At 45.1% G+C, this 22,784-nt stretch overlaps 1 protein-coding gene and 1 long non-coding RNA gene across 2 annotated transcripts in view; one reads left to right on the forward strand and one right to left on the reverse strand.

Annotated features, from left to right (window-relative positions):
* On the forward strand, nt 1–17,908 carry IFT46 (intraflagellar transport 46). The gene is made up of 12 exons (XM_008690007.2): nt 1–227; nt 933–1,029; nt 3,809–3,888; nt 7,112–7,242; nt 10,113–10,187; nt 10,332–10,425; nt 10,845–10,973; nt 12,250–12,371; nt 12,712–12,778; nt 16,280–16,340; nt 16,867–16,952; nt 17,422–17,908. The coding sequence occupies exons 3-12, from the start codon at nt 3,844–3,846 to the stop codon at nt 17,515–17,517; spliced, it is 906 nt and encodes a 301-aa protein (XP_008688229.1). The 5' UTR covers nt 1–227; nt 933–1,029; nt 3,809–3,843; the 3' UTR covers nt 17,518–17,908.
* Nucleotides 10,980–22,784, reverse strand: part of LOC103662330 — a 17,229-nt gene continuing 5,424 nt past the window's right edge. Inside the window, exons 4-5 of the long non-coding RNA XR_568416.2 lie at nt 22,431–22,517; nt 10,980–12,189 (exon numbers count right to left, since the gene is read on the reverse strand). This is a non-coding gene — a long non-coding RNA (uncharacterized LOC103662330). The remainder of the gene's footprint in view (nt 12,190–22,430; nt 22,518–22,784) is intronic.

Genomic DNA, 22,784 nt, shown 5'->3' on the forward strand with positions numbered 1-22,784 from the left:
TCCTCAGATCCCTTTGCTGCTGGAAGGGACGCAAAGCGCGAGTGGAGAAGGTCTCACGAGACTGAAAGCAAGTCTCGCGATTTTTTTTTTTTGCCTAGCGACTGGCAACAAGGCTGGTAGCTCCACGTCGAAGCCCTTCAAGTGGCCTGGCCTAATATTGGAGTGAGACCCCGGCCCTAGGCTGGGGTTCTTTCCATACAGAGGAGACGGATTCAGAGGGGCTACAGGTAATTCGTACTCACCCTAGCAGAAAGAGCACCGCCTTTCTCCCTCCCAAGAGGAATCTAAGAGGACTCCCCTTCCCTCCAGCTCCCCCCATCTCTTCCCATCTCCTTGACAACCGTTCCTTCTCGTCCCTCACGCCACCAGCAAGCATTCTGCTTCCTTCACTCCCCAAGAAACTTAAGTGGGATCCGACCTGCAAGACAAGGGGGTGGAGATGGGGGTGATGTTCTTGGGATTATTGGATGGGACCGAAAGACTGGAGTTTACCTTCTCTTCAGGTAAACAAGGTGACTCCGGAGACAGAAGTCTTTCTAGAGCCTCTGCAGCACCCCCCTCCGCCCCCCTCCCGCCCCGAGAAACCCCAACAGCTTTGAGGAAACTGACCGAAACTAAGGAGAGAGTTGCCGTCTAGGACGAATACTGTTCTGCCCGTGCGCGTGTATCTACAGCTTTGGGGAGCTAAGTTAGCTGTCGTTTCCCTCCAACGATTCCCTCCTTCCTCAGCCAGCGGCAGTTCGTAAATAAGAGCTGCGGCAGAATGATTTAACCGCTTGACCTGGGGCCAAGAAGCCCTAAGGAAAATTTGAATGGGGGTGAAGGTTACATGTAAAACCAGTGACTTGGGTAGGGAGGAGGAACCAATGCTGGCTTGGAATCAGCTCGTATCCTGTGCTATGAGCTATGTAATCATGTCTCCTTTCACTTAGACCAAGATTGTTGAAAACCAGACATATGATGAGCGTCTAGAGATTAACGACTCTGAAGAGGTTGCAAGTATTCATACTCCAACCCCAAGACCCAAAGGTAAGATAGGAATAGGAGGAAAGAAGAGAAATGGTTCTCAGAACAAAGAGCAGGATGGATCCAGGATGGTCTCCAGGAAGTTCCCATTTTATAATAGCAGATGTTGGCTTTCAGAGTCAAGTTTGGCAAGCACTTGCCATTGTTTGTGTTTCCTAATTAGTTGAGGGGGAAGAAAACACAGCCCCCCAGACTGAGGGTTTTCCTCCAACCTGACCAGTTTCCTCCAGCATGACCACCGTTTGCATCATGATACTGCTCTGCTTAGGATTTGCCAGGGGTTCATGGTTGGTTGATTTGTTTGTTTGAACTTACCAAAACTGTTCTGCTCAGTTTTGAAGATGCTTCAGTAACCCGCCCTTAACTTGCAATCCCGATGAAACTCTCAGTGGAATCTTTTAACAGGACTTGACAGAGTCATTTATTTAACAAAGATTTTTTGAATGCCCACTATGTGTCAGCCTTATGTGTGGCACTAGGTATACGGTTTTAAAAGAGACACTGATCCTGCCATCCTGATGCTTGTAACCATGGGAGATCGATGACAAATGAGTAAACAGACATAAGTACAAATGTGGTAAGTGCAAATGATGTGATGAAGAGTAATGGGGAGGAGTGGGGTCTACTTTTGATGGGGTGGTCAGGGAAGACCTGAGGAGGTGACATTTGAGACCAAAAGACAAGAAGGATCCAGACAGACATTGAGGAGAAGTGGGCCAGGAAAAGGGAGCAGCAGTGAAATGTGAAAAGGACCTCAGGCCAGAAAGAACTTGGGTTCATTTGAGGACTTGAAAGAGACCAGCATATGGTAGGAAGGAGTGGTATTAAAGGCAGGCAGGCAGGGCACCTGGGTGTCTCAGTCGGTTAAGGTGTCTTCCTTCGGCTCAGGTCGTGATCCCGGGGTCCTGGGATCGAGCCCTGCTTTGGGGTCCCTGCTCTGCAGGGAGCCTGCTTCTCCCTCTCCCTCTGCCTGCTGCTCTGCCTACTTGTGCTTTCTATCTCTGTCAAATAAATGAAAAAAATCTTTAAAAAAAAAAAAAAAAGGCAGGCCAGAGGGAGGCAGAGGTAGGCAGGAGGCCTAACAGGAGGAACTTTCAAGGTCATGTTGCGGGTATGTGTGTCTTGGATTGAAAGGTGCAATGATGAAAGTCAGGAGCCAGCTGGGAGGACTGTTGCAATAGCTGAGTTGAGATACCAGTGCCTTGGATGTGGCGAGGCAGGGAAGAATAGAGAGAGGAGGCAAATACAAGATAATTGCTGATGGATTGGGTTTGGCTCTTGAGTTAGGAATCAAGGATGACATCTGGGGTTGCTTGTTTATTGCGGTAAATATACCAAACATAAAATTTACCATTTTAATCATTTTTAAATGTATAATTCAGTGGCATTAAGTGCACTGATATTGTTGTGTAACTATCTCTACTATTTCTAGAGATTTTTCATCATCCTGAACAGAAACCACTCGTTCAACAATAACTCCCCATTCCCCTGTCGCTGGCAGCCCCTGGTAACCTCTAGTCTACGTGGTGTCTGTGACTTCACCCATTCTGTGCTCTACAACAGTGGGATCATACAACAGTTGTCCATTTGTGTCTGGCTTATCTCACTTAGCGTCATGTTTTCGAGGTTCATCCACGCCATAGCCTGTGTTCCTCTCCCTCCCTTTTGTGGCTGAATAATATTCCATTGTACGTATAACCTCATTTTGTTTATCCACTTGTCTGCTGATGGATATTTGGGTTTCTCCACCTTTGGCTATTGTGACTCTGCTGCTATGAACATGGGTGTACAAATATCTATTTGAGTTCCTGCTTTCAATCTTTTGGGTGTGTGTGTGTGTATATATATACACACACACACACCTAGACAAGGTTTTTGATTTGAGTGTGCATATAATCTTGCCGGCCATGGACATTATCGTTTGTTTTCAGTTTGGGGAATGTAATAGGCTGAAAAATGGTGTTTAACTGGCATTAATTTGATGTAGAAATCATTGGACATGGGGCACCTGGGTGGCACAGTCAGTTGAGCGTCTGCCTCTTGGTTTTGGCTCAGGTCATAATCTTGGGGTCATGAGATTGAGCCCCATGTTGGGCTCCACGCTCAGCGTGGAGTCTGCTTGGGATTCTCTCTCCCTTTCCCTCTGCCCCCACCTAAAATTAATAAATAAGTCTTTTTAAAAAAGCGATCATTGAACATGGTTTTCATGCAAGTTACTCTTACATCTGATTATACTTTTAATTGTTCAGAATATTTTTATTGCTCTTATCACATGGACGCTGATTCAGATTTATATTTGTGACTATTATTTGACAGGAGCTGGGTTAGTTCCTTTCACTTGAGTTTTGTCATTTGATCTTTACAACAGTTCTGAGTGATAAATATTACTGCCTTCCTTCAGACATGGGAATACTGAAACTCAGCCTAAGTCATTTTGTCCATGTCAGAGAGTTGTTTTTTAATTCCAGTCTTCTATCAACCCAACCCTCTTGTCACTTTACTAATCTCATTTTGCCAATGTGTAAACTAAGGGCAGATTTTATATGATTTATGTAATGGCAGATAATCGACTAGTATCATGTCTAACCTAATGCCTTACACACAGTAATGCTTAATGAATATATCCTGAATTGAGTCAACAGAGCCTGGCTAGAATTCAGTCCTTCAACTAGATGTTCTTACAGATCCTGTTCCATAAAACAGAACATAAAATATTATAAACTAAAAATATTTGTTTTTAAAAATCATCTTAGTAATCTAAAGGGAAAACTTTTCTTCTAAGGACTTCTTCATTCCGCCCATCTTTCTAACAAGACTATGGCTGACAACAGCAGTGATGAGTATGAAGAGGAAAACAACAAGGTAGTGTACAACCCACAGCTACTCGCAGACTTTCTTGCTTTGAGCTGTTGGTGGTCAGTTTGAGGTGACAGTAGTTCAGCAGTAAACATTTCTTGACTACTCACCTCCAGGGCTTGGGTTGGGTACCTTTGAGCTCATGTAGGAAAATCAGGAGCAAAGAGTCTTAAGATTTAGATTCTTTCAGGAGTAAAGCCTACTATTACAGCTGACTTTTTGGTGAGGAATTTCATATAATACAGGCCAGTGTTTTGCAAACTTTACTGATCATAAGACTCAAGTAGGATACTTGTCTTTAACAATACATTTTCCCAGTAGTTCACACCTAGAACCACTGAATCAGAATCTCGAAGGTAAAAGCCTGAGAATTTATATTTTTAGCAAGCACTCCGAATAATTCTTAAGATAAATCAAGTTTGGAATTATTGGTCTAGCCATCTGTTCATTATCAACATTTGGGATACTGCCAAAATCTTGTGAAAGAGACTTTAATTTTGAAGTTTTAAGACCCAGATGTCACTTTGCTGTTGTTCTGTGAATCCAGAGGATTACTCTGTTTCTGAATCAAAGATGGAAGGATGCCTACAGCTCTAGGCAGGACTTGCACCCGTGCACATGCTCTGCTAAACTGTCACTGTGCCCGGGCTTAGCACGTAATCCAGGGGTGACTTTTTTTTTTTTTTTTTAAGATTTATTTATTTGATGGGACACCTGGGTGGCTCAGTCGGTTAAGCATCTGCCTTTGGCTCAGGTCATGATCCCAGGGTCCTGGGATCCAGCCCCACCTTGGGCTCCCTGCTCAGTGGAGAGCCTGCTTCTCCCCTTCCTGCTCCCCCTGCTTGTGCTCACTCTCTCTCACTCACTATCTCTGTCTCTCAAATAAATAAATAAAATCTTTTTTTAAAAGTAAATAAAGTAGTCCCACTTTGTGACTAGTGTGCTGTTTTAACATCTTACCCACAAAGTAATTTTTTAGGCATTTTTCTGTGGCATATAAAGCCCTCTACCTTTAGATCAGAGATTTTGCAAAGCACAGCTTTGAAGAAGCAAACCAAAAGAAAAAAAAAAAAGTGAGTTTTCCTAAATTGACCTAATTTTGCATATTCACCCTAAATTTTTCTAGTTTCCATCATGCTGTGGCCAATTTATCTTCCTGATTCACTGTGCAACCAGAATCAGCAGAAAGGATATATTTTTGAATGACCTTTAAATTGACAATCAGTATTCTTTTTTAATTTTTTTTTTTAAGATTTTATTTGTTTATTTGACAGAGAGAGTGAGAGAGCATAAGCAGGGGTAACAGTTGAGGGAGAGGGAGAAGCAGGCTCCCCGCTGAGCTGGGAACCTGATGAGGGGCTCGATTCCAGGACCCTGAGATCATGTCCCGAGCCGAAGGCAGACGCTTAACCACCTGAGCCACCCAGGCGCCCCTGACCATCAGTATTCGTAAAAAGCTCCCTTTGCCAAACAAGGATAGCTTTGGCAGATTTTGAATTGAGAAAGAACAATTTGGAGCACCTGGTTGGTTCAGTTGGTTAAGCGTCTGACTCTTGATTTTTGGCTCAGGTCATGATCTCAGGGTGTGAGATCGGAACCCCCCCAACCCAGCCCCCACTGCCGCCCTGCATTGGGCTTGGTGCTGGGCATGGAGCCTGCTTAAGATTCTCCCTCTGCTCCTCCCCACTCTCCCTCTCTAGGAAAAAAAAAAGAAAGAACACACTAAGAGATTCTTATCAATATATACCAAATAGGTCATAGTCACTAAATAAATTGTGCAACTGTGTCATTTGTCACCCACATATTACAGATTAGTTAAAATATATTTTTATCCATGTATAATAAATCTGTGTTATGCTTAGAAGAACATGTGACCAAAAGCATTTCTGATGTCCTGTACTATGTCACATTTTTTTATATGTCAATAGTTGCTTTACTGTAAGAGAAACATTAAATCATTTTTAAAACTAGAGCCAAACATCTGTTAACCTCAATATAAGCCATATGGCATATGGAAACCAAGCTTTCAAAACCTATTTTTATTTTTTTAATTTTTTTTTTTTTTTTTAAGTAAGCCCCATGCCCAATGAGAGGGTTGAACTCACAACCCCGAGATCAAGAGTCACATGCCCTACCAACTGGGCCAGCCAGGGGCCCCTCAAAACCTGCTTTTAAAGGGGGCCAACTGGCTATCCTTCAGGTCCTAAGGGTGGCCACAGAGGCAAAGACATGGACCCTGTCTCAAATGCCCCTGCAGGTCCCCAAACCAGACTCCTCCTCATACGCTTGAGAGGGTAGGATGGTACTTAGAGAACCAGAAGCTCAGGAATGTAGGTTGTAATGCCAAGAAGGGAAGAGTCTCTTGAGAGAACATGTAGTCATTGCCTTTCACTGATGGGGCAGGGAAGGGAAATATGGGCAGGTCAGGTACCCACCGGAGAGAAGCGTCACTGAATGGAAGTAGAAGACTCCCAGTCCCTGGAACTGCTGGTCAGAATTCAGGCACAGGGTTGATTATGAACCTTCTTCCGATAGTTACAAGCAGCTTACGCTGGGCCGTCTTGCAAATTAAATGCTAGACTTCCTGTGATCCTTGTGAGTATGAAGATCCCCTAAAGTTGTCTTCCAACTTCATGTTCCCCCATTTCCTTCCAAAATAACTCATCACAGGTGCCTTCCTCTTCAAAAGCCCCTAACTTTTAGAGTTGAAGCTGACTGGATAAGTTTATGCACAGTTCTTGGGGTCTCCTAAGTAATAGACAAAATAGACAATTTTTGGATAAAATTTATAACGAAGCCTCAAGGAGAAAAATGCAATATGGTTATAGAAAGTGAGGACCGGGATGCTTGGGTGGCTCAATTGGTTAAGCGTCTGCCTTTGGCTCAGGTCATGATCCCAGGGTCCATGGGATCAAGTCCCACATGGGGCTCCCTGCTCAGTGGGGAGCCTGCTTCTCTCTCTGCCTGCTGCTCCCCCTGCTTGTGCTCTCTGACAAGTAAATAAATAAAGTCTTTAATAACAAAGAAAAAGAAAGTGAAGACCCAGTTTGTAGCTAAGCAGGAGTAGACGAAGGTCCTTGGCAGCCTTTCTGGGGCACGCCAGCTTCTTTTTCTGGTGAATCGATGCCAGGTGGGAGGGCATCTGTGGAGCACCAGGAGGGATTGGGGCATGGGTCCACTAAGCTTCTCTTCACGTGGTGCCTTCCATGCCTGCCCTGCCCTATCTCAGGAGAAGAAGAAGACCTCGCAGCTGACACCTCAACGGGGCTTCAGTGAAAATGATGATGATGATGGTGACTCATCTGAGACAGATTCTGATGAAGATGATGATGATGAAGAGCACGGGGCCCCCCTGGAAGGGTGAGGAAAGCCCCCTAGCCAAGGACCCCCAAGCAGGGCAGGAAAACACTGGCCTGGGAGATCAGTTGGGAGTGAAATTCTAGCATCTCTTTTGATCTCCTCTACTTAGGATTTTCAGATGTCTCAGAAACCAACAGAATGAATTTTCCTTCTTTTCTGGGTACACTGCCTCCCTGAGTCCTATGATATCACTCGCATTATCCGAAACATTTGTGGGCTCAGGGGGTTCATGAGAATCTTCTGAGTAAATCTAAAAGGTGGTCCCTGCCCCCAAGGAGCTCTCATTTTGGGAAAGGGAAAATAAAATTTATATATATATATATATATACCCAAGCAATTCTATTTGGCAAGGAAAACATAATGTACAGGAGCATTTTGCTTTAGGCTCAGCTCCTTTTTGGAGGGGTGGGGAAGTGCTATAGGAGCCCCACATAGAGGCAGATGTTCTTGGGTGATGCTTCAGTAAAAAATCTTACCCAGGGGCGGGGCGCCTGGGTGGCTTAGTCCTTAAGCGTCTGCCTTCGGCTCAGGTCATGATCCCAGCGTTCTGGGATCGAGCCCTGCATCAGGCTCCCTGCTCGGCGGGAAGCCTGCTTCTCCCTCTCCCACTCCCCCTGCTTGTGTTCCCTCTCTCGCTGCCTCTCTCTCTGTCAAATAAATAAATAAAATGTTTTTAAAAAATAAAAAATAAATTAAAAATCAGTTTAAAAAAAAAACTTACCCAGGGGCACCTGGGTGGCTCAGCTGGTTAAGCGTCTGCCTTCAGTTCAGGTCATGATCCTGGAGTCCTGGGATTGAAAGCCTACCCTCCCCCAGTCGTGTGCACTCTCTCTCTCTCAAATAAATAAAATAAAATCTTTTTAAAAAAGTCTCTTGGGCACCTGGGTGGCTCAAGCGCCTGCCCTCAGCCCGGTCACGACCCCACATCGGGCTCCCTGCTCAGCGGGGGAGCCTGCTTCTCCCTCTCCCCCCTGCTCGTGCCTGTGTTCTCTCTCTCTCTCAAATAAATAAATAATCTTAAAAAAAAAAATCTCCTTACCTGTTCCAGCCCTCATGCTAGATGAGTCATGACACACCCCTGAGGTTTTAATCAAAGTGGATTCTAAGGCCCATCCATTTCAAATACTATTACTGGTTAAACAAAGTGACCATGGTGTACCCCATCAGTAGAATTCCATCTGGCCATTAAAAAGTATAAGGCAGCACTCTATACACTGTAAAGAACAATCTCCAAGAGAGAGTGTTAAATTTTAAAAAGGTATAAAGCGTGTTTATGCCGTGCTACCATGTGTATAAAACAAATACTACAGAGACTAGGAAACAGTAGAGACTAATAATAGTGATTACTTTGGAGGAGGGACTTGGTGGCAAGGGGACCAGGGTGGAAGTGAGCCATAACTTCTCACTGTATACATGTGTACCTTTTCCTTTATATCATCTGTATGTATCACTTATTAAATAGTTTAATAAAAATAAGTTACCTGTGGATTATCCACCTGCAGGTAGACACCAAGTAAATGAGACAAAGGTTTAATTCCAGACTGACTTTTCATGCTTCCCAATTTCCTTCATGATCAGATCCTGTTTTCATAAATTATAATCTGGGGAAATGGAAACTTCATATCAATAATATATTTAAATTTTTAAAGCTACTCTTCCCAGAAGGACTTATTAATAACTTTCTAAGCCATTTATGTACTTTGCCAATGTTCATTACATTTTACTTAATTATAATTATTATTTTTTTTACTGTATACACTTCCTGTATCAATACAAGTACTTTTTTTTTTTTTTAAAGATTTTATTTATTTATGTGACAGAGAGACAGCCAGCGAGAGAGGGAACACAGCAGGGGGAGTGGGAGAGGAAGAAGCAGGCTCCCAGCGGAGAAGCCCTATGTGGGACTCGATCCCGGAATGCCAGGATCACGCCCTGAGCGAAGGCAGACGCTTTAACGACTGCGCTACCCAGGCGCCCCAATACAAGTACTTTTTAATAACTATGCACTATTTTGGGCTCCTGGCTGGCTCATCAGTAGAGCGTGCAACTCTTAACCTCTGGGTTGTGAGTTCAAGTCTCATGTTGGGCGTAGAGCTTACTTAAAAATTAAAAATAATAACAACTATACAAAATTCAACTTAATATACCTAACCATCTCTCAAGTATTAGATATTTGTTTCTAATTTTTTACTTTTATAAATAACACTGTTAAAAACATCTTTGTAAAAATTCTTATTTTTCTTGGGGCAAACTATTTTCATGTCAGAAATGAAAGTCTCGTGTTATGTCAATTACACCTCAATTTAAAAAAAAGAAATTAAAATCTCATACCGTACGTTCTCTTCATCCCTTTTATTCAAAAAAAGGGAAACAATTTATGTTACATTCTAAAATGTTTAAAAATTGTTTTAGATTTTCTGCAGCTCTTTTCTTCTTCATCAGAGATAACTAAGCTAATTATAATCCATTTTAAAGTTGTCTTTCGGGGCACCTGGGTGGCTCAGTTGTTAAGCGTTTGCCTTTGGCTCAGGGTGTGATCCCAGGTTCCTGGGATCAAGCCCACATCAGGCTCCTCTGCTGGGAGCCTGCTTCTTCCTCTCCCACTCCCCCTGCTTGTGTTCCCTCTCTCTCTGGCTGTCTGTCAAATAAATAAATAAAATATTTTTTAAAAATTAAACAATAAAAATAAAGTTGTCTTTCGAACCACCCAGGAAAGGCTGATGTGGGTGGGGCACAAACCAGGTTCAGAGTCACGGTCTGGGGTCAAAGTGACGGCAGCGGGAGATGGTGGTGATAAGGAGCTGGTGCTGATCTAGGGCTCAGGCACATCTCTTCTCCAGCCACCTTGAACCCTGTTTTCCTTTCCCCAGGGCCTATGATCCTGCAGATTATGAGCATTTGCCAGTTTCGGCTGAGATTAAGGAACTCTTCCAGTATATCAGCAGGTGAGCACTAGGCCCTCCTCCCATGACCCCGCCCCTTTCCCACCTCTAGTCTGAAACAGGCCCATTCTTCCTAGATTTTTTTAGCCTGAACAGTAAAGTCCATTTCTCTGACTTTATCTACCTTCCCTTGCCAATGTCTCCTAGGTACACACCTCAGTTGATTGACCTGGACCACAAACTGAAACCTTTCATTCCTGATTTTATCCCTGCTGTTGGGGATATTGATGCATTCTTAAAGGTACAGTTGGCACATCCCAAAAATGACTTCTTCTGACCTCTCTATTACTGTTAACAATTCAACTACTTTCCTTGGCTAGCATTGGCTATGTTGATAGATAGTCTTCATTTCATTGGAATTCTTAATCTTGCTTTCCAAATTCTACTCATTGCTATTTAGGTAATCCTTGATTGCATCATAATATATTAACAATTTATCACTCATTTACCTCCGAGTTAGCAGCTTTCCATTTAAGGCGCTGTAGATCTTTTTTTTACAGATAGTGTTTTAGTACAACAGGATAACACAAGCATGCCTTTTACTACGAGCAATAATGATGAATGGGAAGAGTTCTTCCTCTTCAACTTATTGGAAACAACAGGTACGACCTTTTTATATGCCCCCTCTCATTTTTTCCTTTCTTCCGTTCTCTTAACCAGGTCCCACGTCCTGATGGGAAGCCTGACAACCTTGGCCTGTTGGTATTGGACGAGCCTTCCACAAAGCAGTCAGACCCCACGGTGCTCTCACTCTGGTTAACTGAGAATTCTAAACAGCACAACATCACAGTAAGACACTGCCGAGTACAGGCCCCAGCTGGAGAGGGCCAAGAGCAGAGGCCGTGCTGGATTCCATGCAGTTGACTTGCTGCCCATCAAAAGGGATGGCTATGGTTTCAGGCCAACCCTATTTTTTTTAAAAACAGTTTCATTGAGATATAATTTACTTGCCATGAAGTTTGCCCTTTTGGATTGTACAGTTTAGTGATTTTTAGTGTATTCATTAGCTGTACAAACATCACTGCTACCTAATTTAAGAACACTTTCATTATTCCAGAAAGAAACCTCATACCCGTTAGCTGTCATTCCTCATTCCCCACTCCTCCTAGACCTGCTAAGTACTTCAATTCCTTCCTTTTTTCTATTTGAGTAGACTTGACATACAATGTTACGGTAGTTTCAGGTGTACAACACAGTGATTGGACGAGTTTATACACTATGCTGTGCCCACCACAAGCGTAGCTGCCATCTGTCACCACACAGCGCTGTTACAGTACCACTAGCCGTATTCCTCGTGGCGTGCCTTTTATTCCTGTGACTCATTCCGTAGCCGGAAGCCTGTTATCTCTCACTCCCCTTCACCCATTTTGCCCGTCCCTCCCACCCCCTACCCTCCAGCACACACCAGTTTGTTCCCTGTGTTTATAGGTCTGATTCTGCTTTTTGTTTGTTTACTTATTTTTTAATATTCCCCATATAAGTAAAGTCATACTTTACTCCTTTGTTTATGGCTGAATCCTGTACCGTTGTATGGACATACCCCATTGTGGTTATCCATTCTCCAGTTTCCACTCTTTTTAACATGCTGCTGTGAACTTGTATGTACGTACAAGTTTTTGCGTGGGCATATACTATTATTTCTCTTGGAGATATATGTATATATTGGAGTGGATCGCTGGGCTGTGTGCTAACATTTTGAGGAACTGCCAAACTGTTTGCCAAAGGAGCTGAACCATTTTATAATCTCACCAGCAACGAATAAGAGTTGCAGTTTCTCCACATCCTCGCCAACACGTGTTACTGCCTGTCTCGTTTATTCCAGCCGTCCTAGTGGTGTGAAACACCATCTCACTGTGGTCAGTCCTATCCTGTTGAGCTGCCCCCCCCCCTTGCATGGCTCCAGAAAATTTTACCAGAGTTTCCTCTCATCTTCATTGGCTGCTGTCAGGCTTCCCCATCCATCAGCTACCTGCTGTATACGAAACAGCAGCAATGATGAGCCATCCTGTTAAAATAGGAGAGCTACTTTAATACCATCAGCCAGGGTTCCTCTTATTTTTTCTAGCAACATATGAAAGTAAAGAGCCTAGAAGATGCAGAGAAGAATCCCAAAGCCATTGACACATGGATCGAGAGCATCTCGGAGTTACACCGTTCTAAGCCCCCTGCGACTGTGCACTATACCAGGTAAGAAATACTACCCTCCCCACAGTAACCCCTGGTAACCGACACCACCTGCAGACCCATTGCTTCTGAGAGGAGGGCCCACAGGCAGAGGACATATTGAATTAACCGAGGTCCTGTGGATCCTGATAACTACTGGCTGAGATTGCAGACATAAAGATTGTGATTTATCTGGTATTGCTTAGCCATTCTTCCAGACCCCAGATAAGTCTGCCCAGTCTGTGTTCTCCTGAAATCCTCATGTGGCAGACTGCCCACCTCCCTTCATCCTAGAATCTCCTGACCAGAGGTTGCTGGTGTCATTGGTCCACTTTCTTGTTCATATTTATCTCTGTCCATGCAGGCCCATGCCTGATATTGACACACTGATGCAGGAATGGTCCCCAGAGTTTGAAGAGCTTTTGGGCAAGGTAAGTGGAGGGAGCAAGAGCTACAAAACTGTGGCATTTACTTGAAGGCCTGGTGTTTGCTCTCTTCCTGTATTTTTTTTTTCAGTCTTTTTTTCTTAATTGACCAACTTTAAGTATTTTTATTTATTTATTTGAGAGAGAGAGTGGGAGCACCATCATGCAAATGGGGGGAGGGGCAGAGGGAGAAGGAGAGAAGCAGACTCCCCACTGAGCAGGGAGCCTGATGGGGCGGTGGGGGGGGGGTGCTAGATCCCATGACCCTGAGATCATGACCAGAGCTGAAATCAAGAGTCGGACACTTAACCAGCTGAGCCACCCAGGTGCCCCTTAAGTTTTTCTTTTTTTAAGATTTTATTTTTAAGTACTCTCTATACCCAACATAGGGGCTTGAACTTACAACCCTGAGATCAAGAGTCGCATGCTCTACCAACTAAACTAGCCAGGTGCTCCTCTCTTTTTGTATTTTATTATCATTCGCTTTTTAACTGGAGTATAATTCACAGAGACATACACACGTTAATTTTCAGCAACTGAACATCTTTGTGGAATGAGCACATCAGATCAAAACACAGAACGTCACTAGCATCCCGGAAGCCCAGTCATGCTTCCACCTCCCAACTAATCACTGCCTGATTGCTTTCTCTTTTAAATAATATTTTATTTATTTATTTATTTGACAGAGAGCGGGAGAGGGAACTCAAGCAGGGGGCTGGGAGAGGGAGAAGCAGTCTCCCTGCTGAGTAAGGAGCCTGATTCAGGACTCCATCCCAGGACCCTGGGATCATGACCTGAGCTGAAGGCAGACGCTTAACCACTGAGCCACCCAGGCGCCCCACTGTCCTGATTTCTTTTTTTTTTTTTTTTTTTTAAAGATTTTATTTATTTATTTGACAGAGATAGAGACAGCCAGCGAGAGAGGGAACACAAGCAGGGGGAGTGGGAGAGAAGAAGCAGGCTCATAGCTGAAGAGCCTGATGTGGGGCTCGATCCCATAACGCCGAGATCACGCCCTGAGCCGAAGGCAGGCGCTTAACCGCTGTGCCACCCAGGCGCCCCCACTGTCCTGATTTCTAACAGCATAGACCAACTTGCCTATTTTGTATGCTGTCTAAATCTAATCATCCTCTTTTGTGTCTTATTCCTTTTGCTGTTAAGAAAGTTAAAAGTTGGGGCACCTGGGTGGCTCAGTCAGTTAAGCATCTGCCTTTGGCTCAGGTCATGATCCTGTGCTCCTGGGATCGAGTCCTGCACTGGTCTCTCTGCTCAGCAGGGAGCCTGCTTCTCCCTCTTCCGCTGCTCCTATCCCACTCGTGTGTGTTCTCTCTTGCTTGTTCTCTCAAATAATAAAATTAAAAAAAAAAAGTTAAAAGTCATAATGGGGAAAATATGACAGTTTAGAATTAGAAATAAAGAGTTCTAAGTACCAATAGTTACCATTAAAGTTAAAAGAGTGATGGACTGAAAAAAATTATTTACATATATGTATATATATGGTAAGATTACGGTCCAAGCACAGAGCTCTTCCATATCAAGGAAAGGAAATTGATGGGATGTCTGGGTGGCTTAGTCGGTTAAGCATCTGCCTTTGGCTCAGGTCATGATCCACGGTCCTGGAATCGAGTCCTGAGTCGAGCTCCTTGCTCCTTCCTCTGCCTGCCACTCGCTCTGCTTGTGCGCACATGCTCTCTCTCTCTCTGACAAATAAATAAATAAATAAAATCTTAAAAAACAAAGGGGGGGAGGAAACTGAGCAAACATGATTAGCAGGTCATTGGTCATCATATTTAAAATTTCTACCACAGCCACACCATATTCTTCACCCCCTTTCCCTGCTTCTTCTAACACTTAGCTCCTGACATACCCTATACTTTACTTATTTTGGTTTTTGTTTCTCTCTATTAAAATATAAGCTCTGTGAAGACAGAGATTTTTGTTCTTGTTTTTTTTTTTTAAGAGTTTTTATTTATTTGACAGAGAGAGAGACAGCCAGCGAGAGAGGGAACACAAGCAGGGGGAGTGGGAGAGGAAGAAGCAGGCTCACAGCGGAGGAGCCCGATGTGGGGCTCGATCCCATAAGGCTGGGATCACGCCCTGAGCCGAAGGCAGACGCTTAACGACTGAGCCACCCAGCCGCCCCAAGACAGAGGTTTTGGTACCTGTTTATTTAATTGAGGAATCGTCGTAAAAGCAAAGAATTTGAAAACAGTCTCTTTCCTCAAAACATTTTAAAGCTGTAGCTGAGGGAAAATGATAAGGGAGTTGAACAGATTGTAGTACGTTCACTTGGTGAAGTACTCCTACAATAGCATATTATTTGGCCTTATTTTGCTCTGATACGAACAAATATCAATGACATTTTAGGTGAAAAGAGGAAACTGCAGAACGACATATGCTCTGATTTTTGTAAAAAGAGAACAAAAATTGTTTACAAAGCCACTGGTTTTTAAACTTACAGTATGACTTGTTTAGATCCCGAGCCTGTCACCTGATACGTCATGTCCATTTTGTCTGTTCCTATACTGTCCCAGGCCCATTAGGCATCACAGCAGCCAGTACCCATAAATGCCTGGACATAGCCTGGGGTCGGCTTCTTCACAAATACACACCGGCAGACAGCACAGCAGCATATCGTACTTATAATTTTATTTTTTTTGGTCCTGTTAGATCATCTGCTACTTTCGTGGTTAATGAATGTGACCAATTCCTTTTTACTGATCCAAGAAAAACAAAAGCATATTATTTGCTGGGGCTTCCATGACAAAGTAGCACACACTGGGTGGCTTAAACAACAGATATTTATTTTCTCACACATCTGGACACTAGAAGTCTGAGGTCAGGTTGTCGACAGAGTTGATTTCTTCCAGGGCCTTTCTCCTGGCCGTCTTCTCTCGGTGTCCTCACATGGTCTTCCCTGTGTGTGTGTCTGTGTCCTGATTTCCTCCTCTTATGAAGACACCAGTCATACTGGATTAGGGTCCACCCTAATGACCTCATTTCACTTAATTATCCCTTTCAAGGGGCGCCTGGGTAGCTCAGATGGTTAAGCATCTGCTTTCAGTTCAGGTCATGATCCCAGGGTCCTGGAATCCGAGCCCCACATCGGGCTCCCTGCTCAGCAGGGAGTCTGCTTCTCCCTCTTCCTCTGCCTGCCACTCCCCCTGCTTGTGCTCTCTTTCTCTCCCTCTCAAATAAATAAATAAAATATTTAAAAAATTATCTCTTTTGGGACGCCTGGGTGGCTCAGTCGGTTAAGCATCTGCCTTCGGCTTAGGTCATGATTGCAGAGTCCTGGGATTGAGCCCTACTCCTTGCTCAGCAGGGAGCCTGCTTCTCCCTCTGCCTGCTGCTCCCCCTGCTTGTGTTCTCTTTTTCTCTCTCTGACAAATGAATAAATAAAATCTTAAAAAAAAAAAAAGAGTGAGAGATTGAGAGAAAAAGAGAGGTGCTGGCCCCACTGAAACCTGAGCCTTCCGACTTTGGTCTGTCCCATGCTGCTCCTAGGTGAGCCTGCCCACCGCAGAGATCGACTGCAGCCTGGCCGAGTACATCGACATGATCTGTGGTAAGCTCCGCCATCCCTTCCTTGTCCCCGTCTCTGGACTAATATATTGTAGGCTTTTGAAAAGGCTCGTTTTGGGGCGCCTGGGTAGCGCAATCGTTAAAGCGTCTGCCTTCGGCTCAGGGCGTGATCCCGGCACGGCGGGATCGAGTCCCACATCGGGCTCCTCTGCTGTGAGCCTGCTTCTTCCTCTCCCACTCCCCCTGCTGTGTTCCCTCTCTCGCTGGCTGTCTCTCTGTCACATAAATAAATAAAATCTTTAAAAAAAAAAAAAAAAAAAAAAAAAAAAAAAAGAAAAGGCTCGTTTGCTCTGGGAAGATAGCATCTTGAGTTACAGCCCTCACTCTAAGCCAGTTTGCTGTTTGGCAGCACTGAAGGTGGAATTTGGGCTTATGTGACTCCCCGCCAGGTATCACCCCCCAGAGTTACAACGACACATCCCATCTGGGAGGGGCATGGCTATCCTAAACGTAAATGCCCCATAATTCCCATTGCGTTTGGTTCTGCTCATGGGAACTCTTGATTTCAGCCATCCTAGACATCCCTATCTACAAGAGTCGGATTCAGTCCCTGCATCTGCTCTTCTCCCTCTACTCGGAATTCAAGAACTCACAGGTAAGACTAGTGTAGAGAGTGTCTTCCACTGTGGTGAGGAGTGCTCCAGTCTCCACCCTTCCCAGTTGGTTGGGATTTGTCCTTGGACAAGGAAGGATGTTTCTGCAAGAGTTACCATCACCCTTCCCCGTCATTCAAAGAACAGCAAGCAGGAAGAGTCGGGCTTTCACAGGAAGGGAAGCAGAAGAACTGCAGGCCTTTGGCGCAGCCACGCCTGTGAGGGTCTACCAGGGACACACACCACGGGGCTTAATGAACGGACGCAGGACAAAAGGAAAAAAGGGGTTCATCTCTGAAGGAGGTGGGGCAAAATTTCTAACTGTTTTTCAAAGACAGCACCAAGGAATTGTTCTGAAGGTAGAACTGGCAAAAAATTGGAGCTTAATGGGTTGTAAAGAGGTTAGTTCTTGCTCAGATATAGCAGCCAGTGTACCAAATACTCCACATACCCTCTCCTCTTTCCTCACAGCATTTTAAAGCTCTAGCTGAAGGCAAGAAAGCATTCACCCCTCCATCCAACTCCGCTTCCCAAGCTGGAGATGCAGAGACATTGACCTTCAGCTGAGACACCCCCCAGGTCTCTCTGCTCCGAGGCTGAGCTGGCGCCTCTGCCCTGGCTGAGGAGAGACGGTCATCAGCCATGTGGCATCCGCGCCTGCACACAGCCGGACGCAGGGACGCGGACGTCCTGCTGCCCTCTCTGCCAGAAAGTACTGCGCGTGTTCCTTAAATGGCTTCTTCCTGTCTTCGGTTTTCTTCCCGTGGGAATCATGCATCTACACCACTGTGGGGACTTGAGTTAGAAGAACAGAAGGACTGGAATGTCTGGGATTCCAGGGTGCTCAGGTTGGGAGGAAAGTTTCAAAGATGTATTTTTTGAGACAGCGATGGAATTATTTTCTTTCATTCTTAATGTTACTGGCAAAGATTTTGCAAATAAAATGCTCTATCTTTCAGGTTGTCCTGCTGTTCTATAATAGGAAAGAGAAAAGACAGACTGAGCATGAGGCGGAGATAAGGATCGGGCCCATAATGGCATTAACTGACTGAAGGGCAGTTTTAGCAGATCAGCTTTGTGAAAGAGCATCCCCTCCCGCCTCCTGGGTTGGCAGTAGAGGCCGATTGTCTTCTCCCGGAGCTGACTTTTCCTAGGGGTCACCAGTTACTGCTGCTGCCTTACAGGTTACCTGCCTGTCTAGCTCCAGACCTGTTGGCCTGTGGTCTCCAGAGAGCCCAGCTGTTGTATCCGGATGAGCGGTGATCGTGCCCTGGATGAGGGAGGAAATAGTGGTGGAAGTAGAGACGGGCGGGTTCAGGAAATAATTTGGAGGCTCTATCAGCTAAGCTGTAGTCAGGAAGTCAGAAAGCAAGCTAGTTCTTTCTTTCTGTTTTTTAGAGGGAGGGGAGGGGCAGAGAGAGAGAGACTCTGAAGCAGCTCCATACCCAGCGTGGAGCCCAATCTCACCACCCTGAGATCATGACCTCTGCCAAAATGAAGAGTTGGACACTCAAATGACCATGCCGCCCAGGCGCCCCCATGCCAGTTATTCCAACACAGGGTGTTAAATATGGGAAATCGGTCACAAAGCCTTGGAAGGGCCGACAGAGCAAAAGGGAGAAGGGAAGGTGTGCTGCAGGAAGGAGAGGTTCAAGGGGAGGTATCTGCCGCAGGTGCCGGAGGCTGAAGGGGTGCTGCCGGCGTCTTGAGTGGCTGAGGGGGCTCCACCCTGAGGCACCAGAGTCCACACGCCCTCACCCCACTACCATAGCAACTGGGAGGAATGGCTGCTACTTCCTTTCTCCCGCCTCAGATCCGGCTGGTGCCTCCCACTGGCAGAAATCAACAGCTAGCTGGCAAGGGATCTGGAAAACCCAGCAGCAGAAAACAGAACGGAAGAGAGGGTGTGGGGCTGAGAGGCAACAGATAGAGAACCAGGAGAGGCAGAACCCCAGACCTTGCTGGTAGACCGATGTGGGAGACAGAAGGAAAGGAATCAGGGATGACACCCAGGTGTTTTGGCTTGAGCAGCTGAAGGGGTAAAGGAGCCACGTACGGATGTGGGGCGAAGAGGGGCCAGAATTGACTGGAAGGGAGAATTACATTCAAGTGCTACACTGTCAGCCTCATCTCTACACAGCAAACACACAGATGGGAGGGCAGTTGTTTCTGACAGACGCTTCCACCAGGTGTGAGGTTCGCATCATGCTTCGATGTGGGGAGCAGGAACGTCCGTGCTCAGGCCTCACCGGGACATCCCACTGGAACCAGGTGCTCTGCTCGCAAACGGATACCAGCAATGCTCACATTTCACTCACGGGAAAAGTCAGGCAAAGCATGCCAGGAACTCAAATCCCCCACTGCTTTTTCGGGGAACACTCAGATTGCCTTCTTTGCTCGAGCTGAGACTCAGCACTAATAAATACCGTTGAGTCTTGTGATCCACTGCTGGTTTTTGTTTTGTGTTGTTTTGTTTTGTCTTAACCAGGCTCCACGCCTAACGTGGGGCTTGAACGCACAACCCTGAGATCGAGGGTTGCATCCTCTAACGACTGAGCCAGCCAGGCTCCCCGTTATTCACAGTAGTTATGTTTCAAAAGGCACGACAAACACCCAATCAGCAAATACTGAACCATCGCTCCTCGGGGAAATACCAGGTTAGGCTTCTATGTGGCCCTGGCCGTACCGTGTTCATCAACCAACCGCGGACTCACGGGAGGCACAGCCACCAGCACCATACACCATGCTGTACTGAAGCTTATCCAACGCGCTTTCTCTGTGAGACCCATCACGGCCTTCTTACACGTACGAGTGCTAGAGAGCACGTCAACGCTCTGCTTGGGGCTCATTTTAAATAGCAAAATCACCAGCAAGAAGCAGAAAACGGAGCAATACGTAGAACTTTTTTACAGTAGGAGAGCTGAAACCAGAAGGCAGAATGTCCCCTTTTCAGCCTCCGCAGGGAAGGTACGTGTCGGGTGACTTAAATTTTTCACTGCTCTGAGCATGTCTGCAAAGGACTGTGAAAACACTGCAAGTACTGATTTGGGATAGCAAACATATCTCAGTGAGGAAGTGGATTCGCAAAGGCAGAATCTGCAAATAGCACGGAACAAGGATACTTCCTGCCCAAGTCACCTCTAACCAGCGGCCTTAGCCCATCTCGCTGCCCCAGCGCACGCAGAGCGGCCGTCCGGTGACCCTCACCAACACTGCTCGCCCTGCGCCCCTCTCTCTGCCTCAACACCTGTGCTTACTCCCTTCTATCTCCTTGCTCTGTGGCCCTAGAAAAAATCCAGTAACTTCTATTCCTCAGTTAACCAAGCTATGAAACAGTTACAATAAACACTAATTAACTGTTAGGCTTGTCCTGTGGGTAAAATTATGTGAAAAGATTAAGTGCCCCAAAATGTAATAGGTAGTAATTAATGTTACTAAGTATAAATTTTCAACTAGGCCTCTTAAGACTGCATTTGGCTACTTTCTCCCTACCCTGAGATCCTCAGTTTCCGTATCCCCCAAGGCAAACTGCAAAACCAATCTGCTTGCTGTGCTCTACCCATGATTCAGGAAGTCCCTCTTCTAACTAAACTTTTATGCAGACTATTTTCCTTGCTGGAAGTGTCCCTCACCTTCTCTGCTGATCCTAGGCTCTCAACATTTGGAAATAAACACAATGCCATATTTACATATCACTCCCTCCTTTAACCCTATACAACGACAGTAAAAGAATAATAATTTTGAAAAAGATATAGACCAGCACGGATAGCTAATAGGAAAGAAAATGACGGAAGACTAGGCAGCAACAATTTTGGAAGCTGGATAAGTGCTAACTGATTTAGTGGGGTGGGGGGAGCCTGATGTGCCTACAGAGGAGAGACAGAGAAACCGGTAAGAAGTGAGAAACATCACACTGTAGAACCCGGGGAAGGATCAGGGATTGAAACTGCCAGATATTTCTGATGGCATGCATGCACGGTGGGGCTGAAAACAGGAGAATTGGTTGAAGGTGTGTAGAAGGCTTAGATCCCCAGAAATGTCCCCATCTGTGCCGCCTACCTTCCTATCCCCACAGAAGATAGTTACCTTTGAACCAGGGAGGCTCTGGACATGAGAACACCTATGCAACTACGAGGACAGCAGTAAGGGGCCATATTTAAAAGTGGATAAAATAGGAGTGAGCAATGAGACCCTCAGCCCTTTCCCATACTTATTTTACCTCCAAAGCAGAATATTGGATGAGTCCTCTCAGCAAACTGATCAGCCAAAGAGAAAAGACCTTTAGATACTGACATGGAGTCTTTAAGCACATGTCCAGGTCCCTACCTCTCCATCAGCTTCCAATCAGCTTTCCGGTTATCTCATTCTTGTGTGTGTACACCTGTTTGCAATTCTCATTTTAAATACGAATGTACAGTCAGAGATCACCAGACTTTGAAGAAAGCCAGAAAAATAGAGACTAAAACTGGCAGAACAAAGCAAATCATAGAAACAAAGCAGGTAAGCTAAGGGGAAAAAAAATTAGTAATATTCATAGACCAGTTCTCAAACTTGGTTGCACATTAGAATCAACTGGAGTTCTTTTTTTCTCTTTTTTTTTAAAAGAGCGTGTGCGCAAGCAGGAGTAGGGGTGGAGGGGAGAACCAGAGGGAGAGGGAGAATCTTAAGCAGGCTCCGTGCCCAGCACAGAGCCCAATACAGGGCTTGATCTCAAGACCCTGAGATCATGACCTGAGTCAAAATCAAGAATTGGACACTTAACTGACTGAGCCACCCAGGTGCCCCCAACTGGAGATTTTCTGTTTTATTTATTATGCTTTTTAATTTTTTTAGTGAGCTCTACACCCAATATGGGGCTTGAACTCACAAACCTGAGATCAAGAGTCATATGCTCCACCAACTAAGCCAGCCAGGTGCCCCAACTAGAGATCTTTTATTTATTTTATTTTTTTTTTATTTTTTTAAGATTTTATTTATTTATTTGACAGAGATAGAGACAGCCAGCGAGAGAGGGAACACAAGCAAGGGGAGTGGGAGAGGAAGAAGCAGGCTCATAGCGGAGGAGCCTGATGTGGGGCTCGATCCCATAACGCCGGGATCACGCCCTGAGCCAAAGGCAGACGCTTAACCACTGTGCCACCCAGGCGCCCCAGCCAACTAGAGATCTTTTAAAGAAAAGTTTCTTCTCTTGGGTCGCCTGGGTGGCTCAGTCAGTTAAGCGTCTGCCTTCTGCTCAGGTCATGATCTCAGGGTCCCAGGATTGAGTCCCTCATGGGGCTGCTGCTCATCGGGGACCCTGCTTCTCCCTCTCCCTCTACCGCTCCCCCAGCTTGTTCTCTCTCTCTCTCTCTGTCAAATAAATAAATAAAATCTTAAAAAAAAAAAAAAAAGAAGGAAAAGTTTCCTCTTGCAGACAATACACCAGACTAATTAAATCACAATCTCTGCAGGTAGGATACAGAAACCGATATTTTTCTAACCTCTCAGATTATTTCAATATGCAGACAAATTTGAGAACTGCTGTTACAGAGAGACGGGCAGATTCCTCATCCATGAAATCAGGAAACCTACAAAAGGAACATGAACACAGTAAGAAGCTATAACAAGTATAAACACTTACACACCTAATAACAGACCCTGAGAATATATAAAGCAAAAGTTGACACAATTGAAGGGAGAAATAGACAGTTTTACGATAATAGCTGGAAACTTTAATACCTCACTGTCAATAATGGATAGAACAATGAGACAGAAGATAAGTAAGGAAACAAAGGGCTTAAACAACACAGTGAACCAAACAGCTCTGATAGACATGGGCAGAGCACCCTGTCCAA

This window comes from Ursus maritimus, unplaced genomic scaffold (genome assembly GCF_017311325.1).
Source record: "Ursus maritimus isolate PB19 unplaced genomic scaffold, ASM1731132v1 scaffold_16, whole genome shotgun sequence".
Classification (NCBI taxonomy): domain Eukaryota; kingdom Metazoa; phylum Chordata; class Mammalia; order Carnivora; family Ursidae; genus Ursus; species Ursus maritimus.

Bases quoted from the DNA above. Each gene is read 5' to 3' on its own strand.
- IFT46 (XM_008690007.2), top strand. From the start codon at position 3,844: ATGGCTGACAACAGCAGTGATGAGTATGAAGAGGAAAACAACAAG. The intron at 3,889-7,111 runs GTAGTGTACAAC...GCCCTATCTCAG, and splicing joins ATGAAGAGGAAAACAACAAG to GAGAAGAAGAAGACCTCGCA. The intron at 16,341-16,866 runs GTAAGCTCCGCC...TCTTGATTTCAG, and splicing joins GTACATCGACATGATCTGTG to CCATCCTAGACATCCCTATC.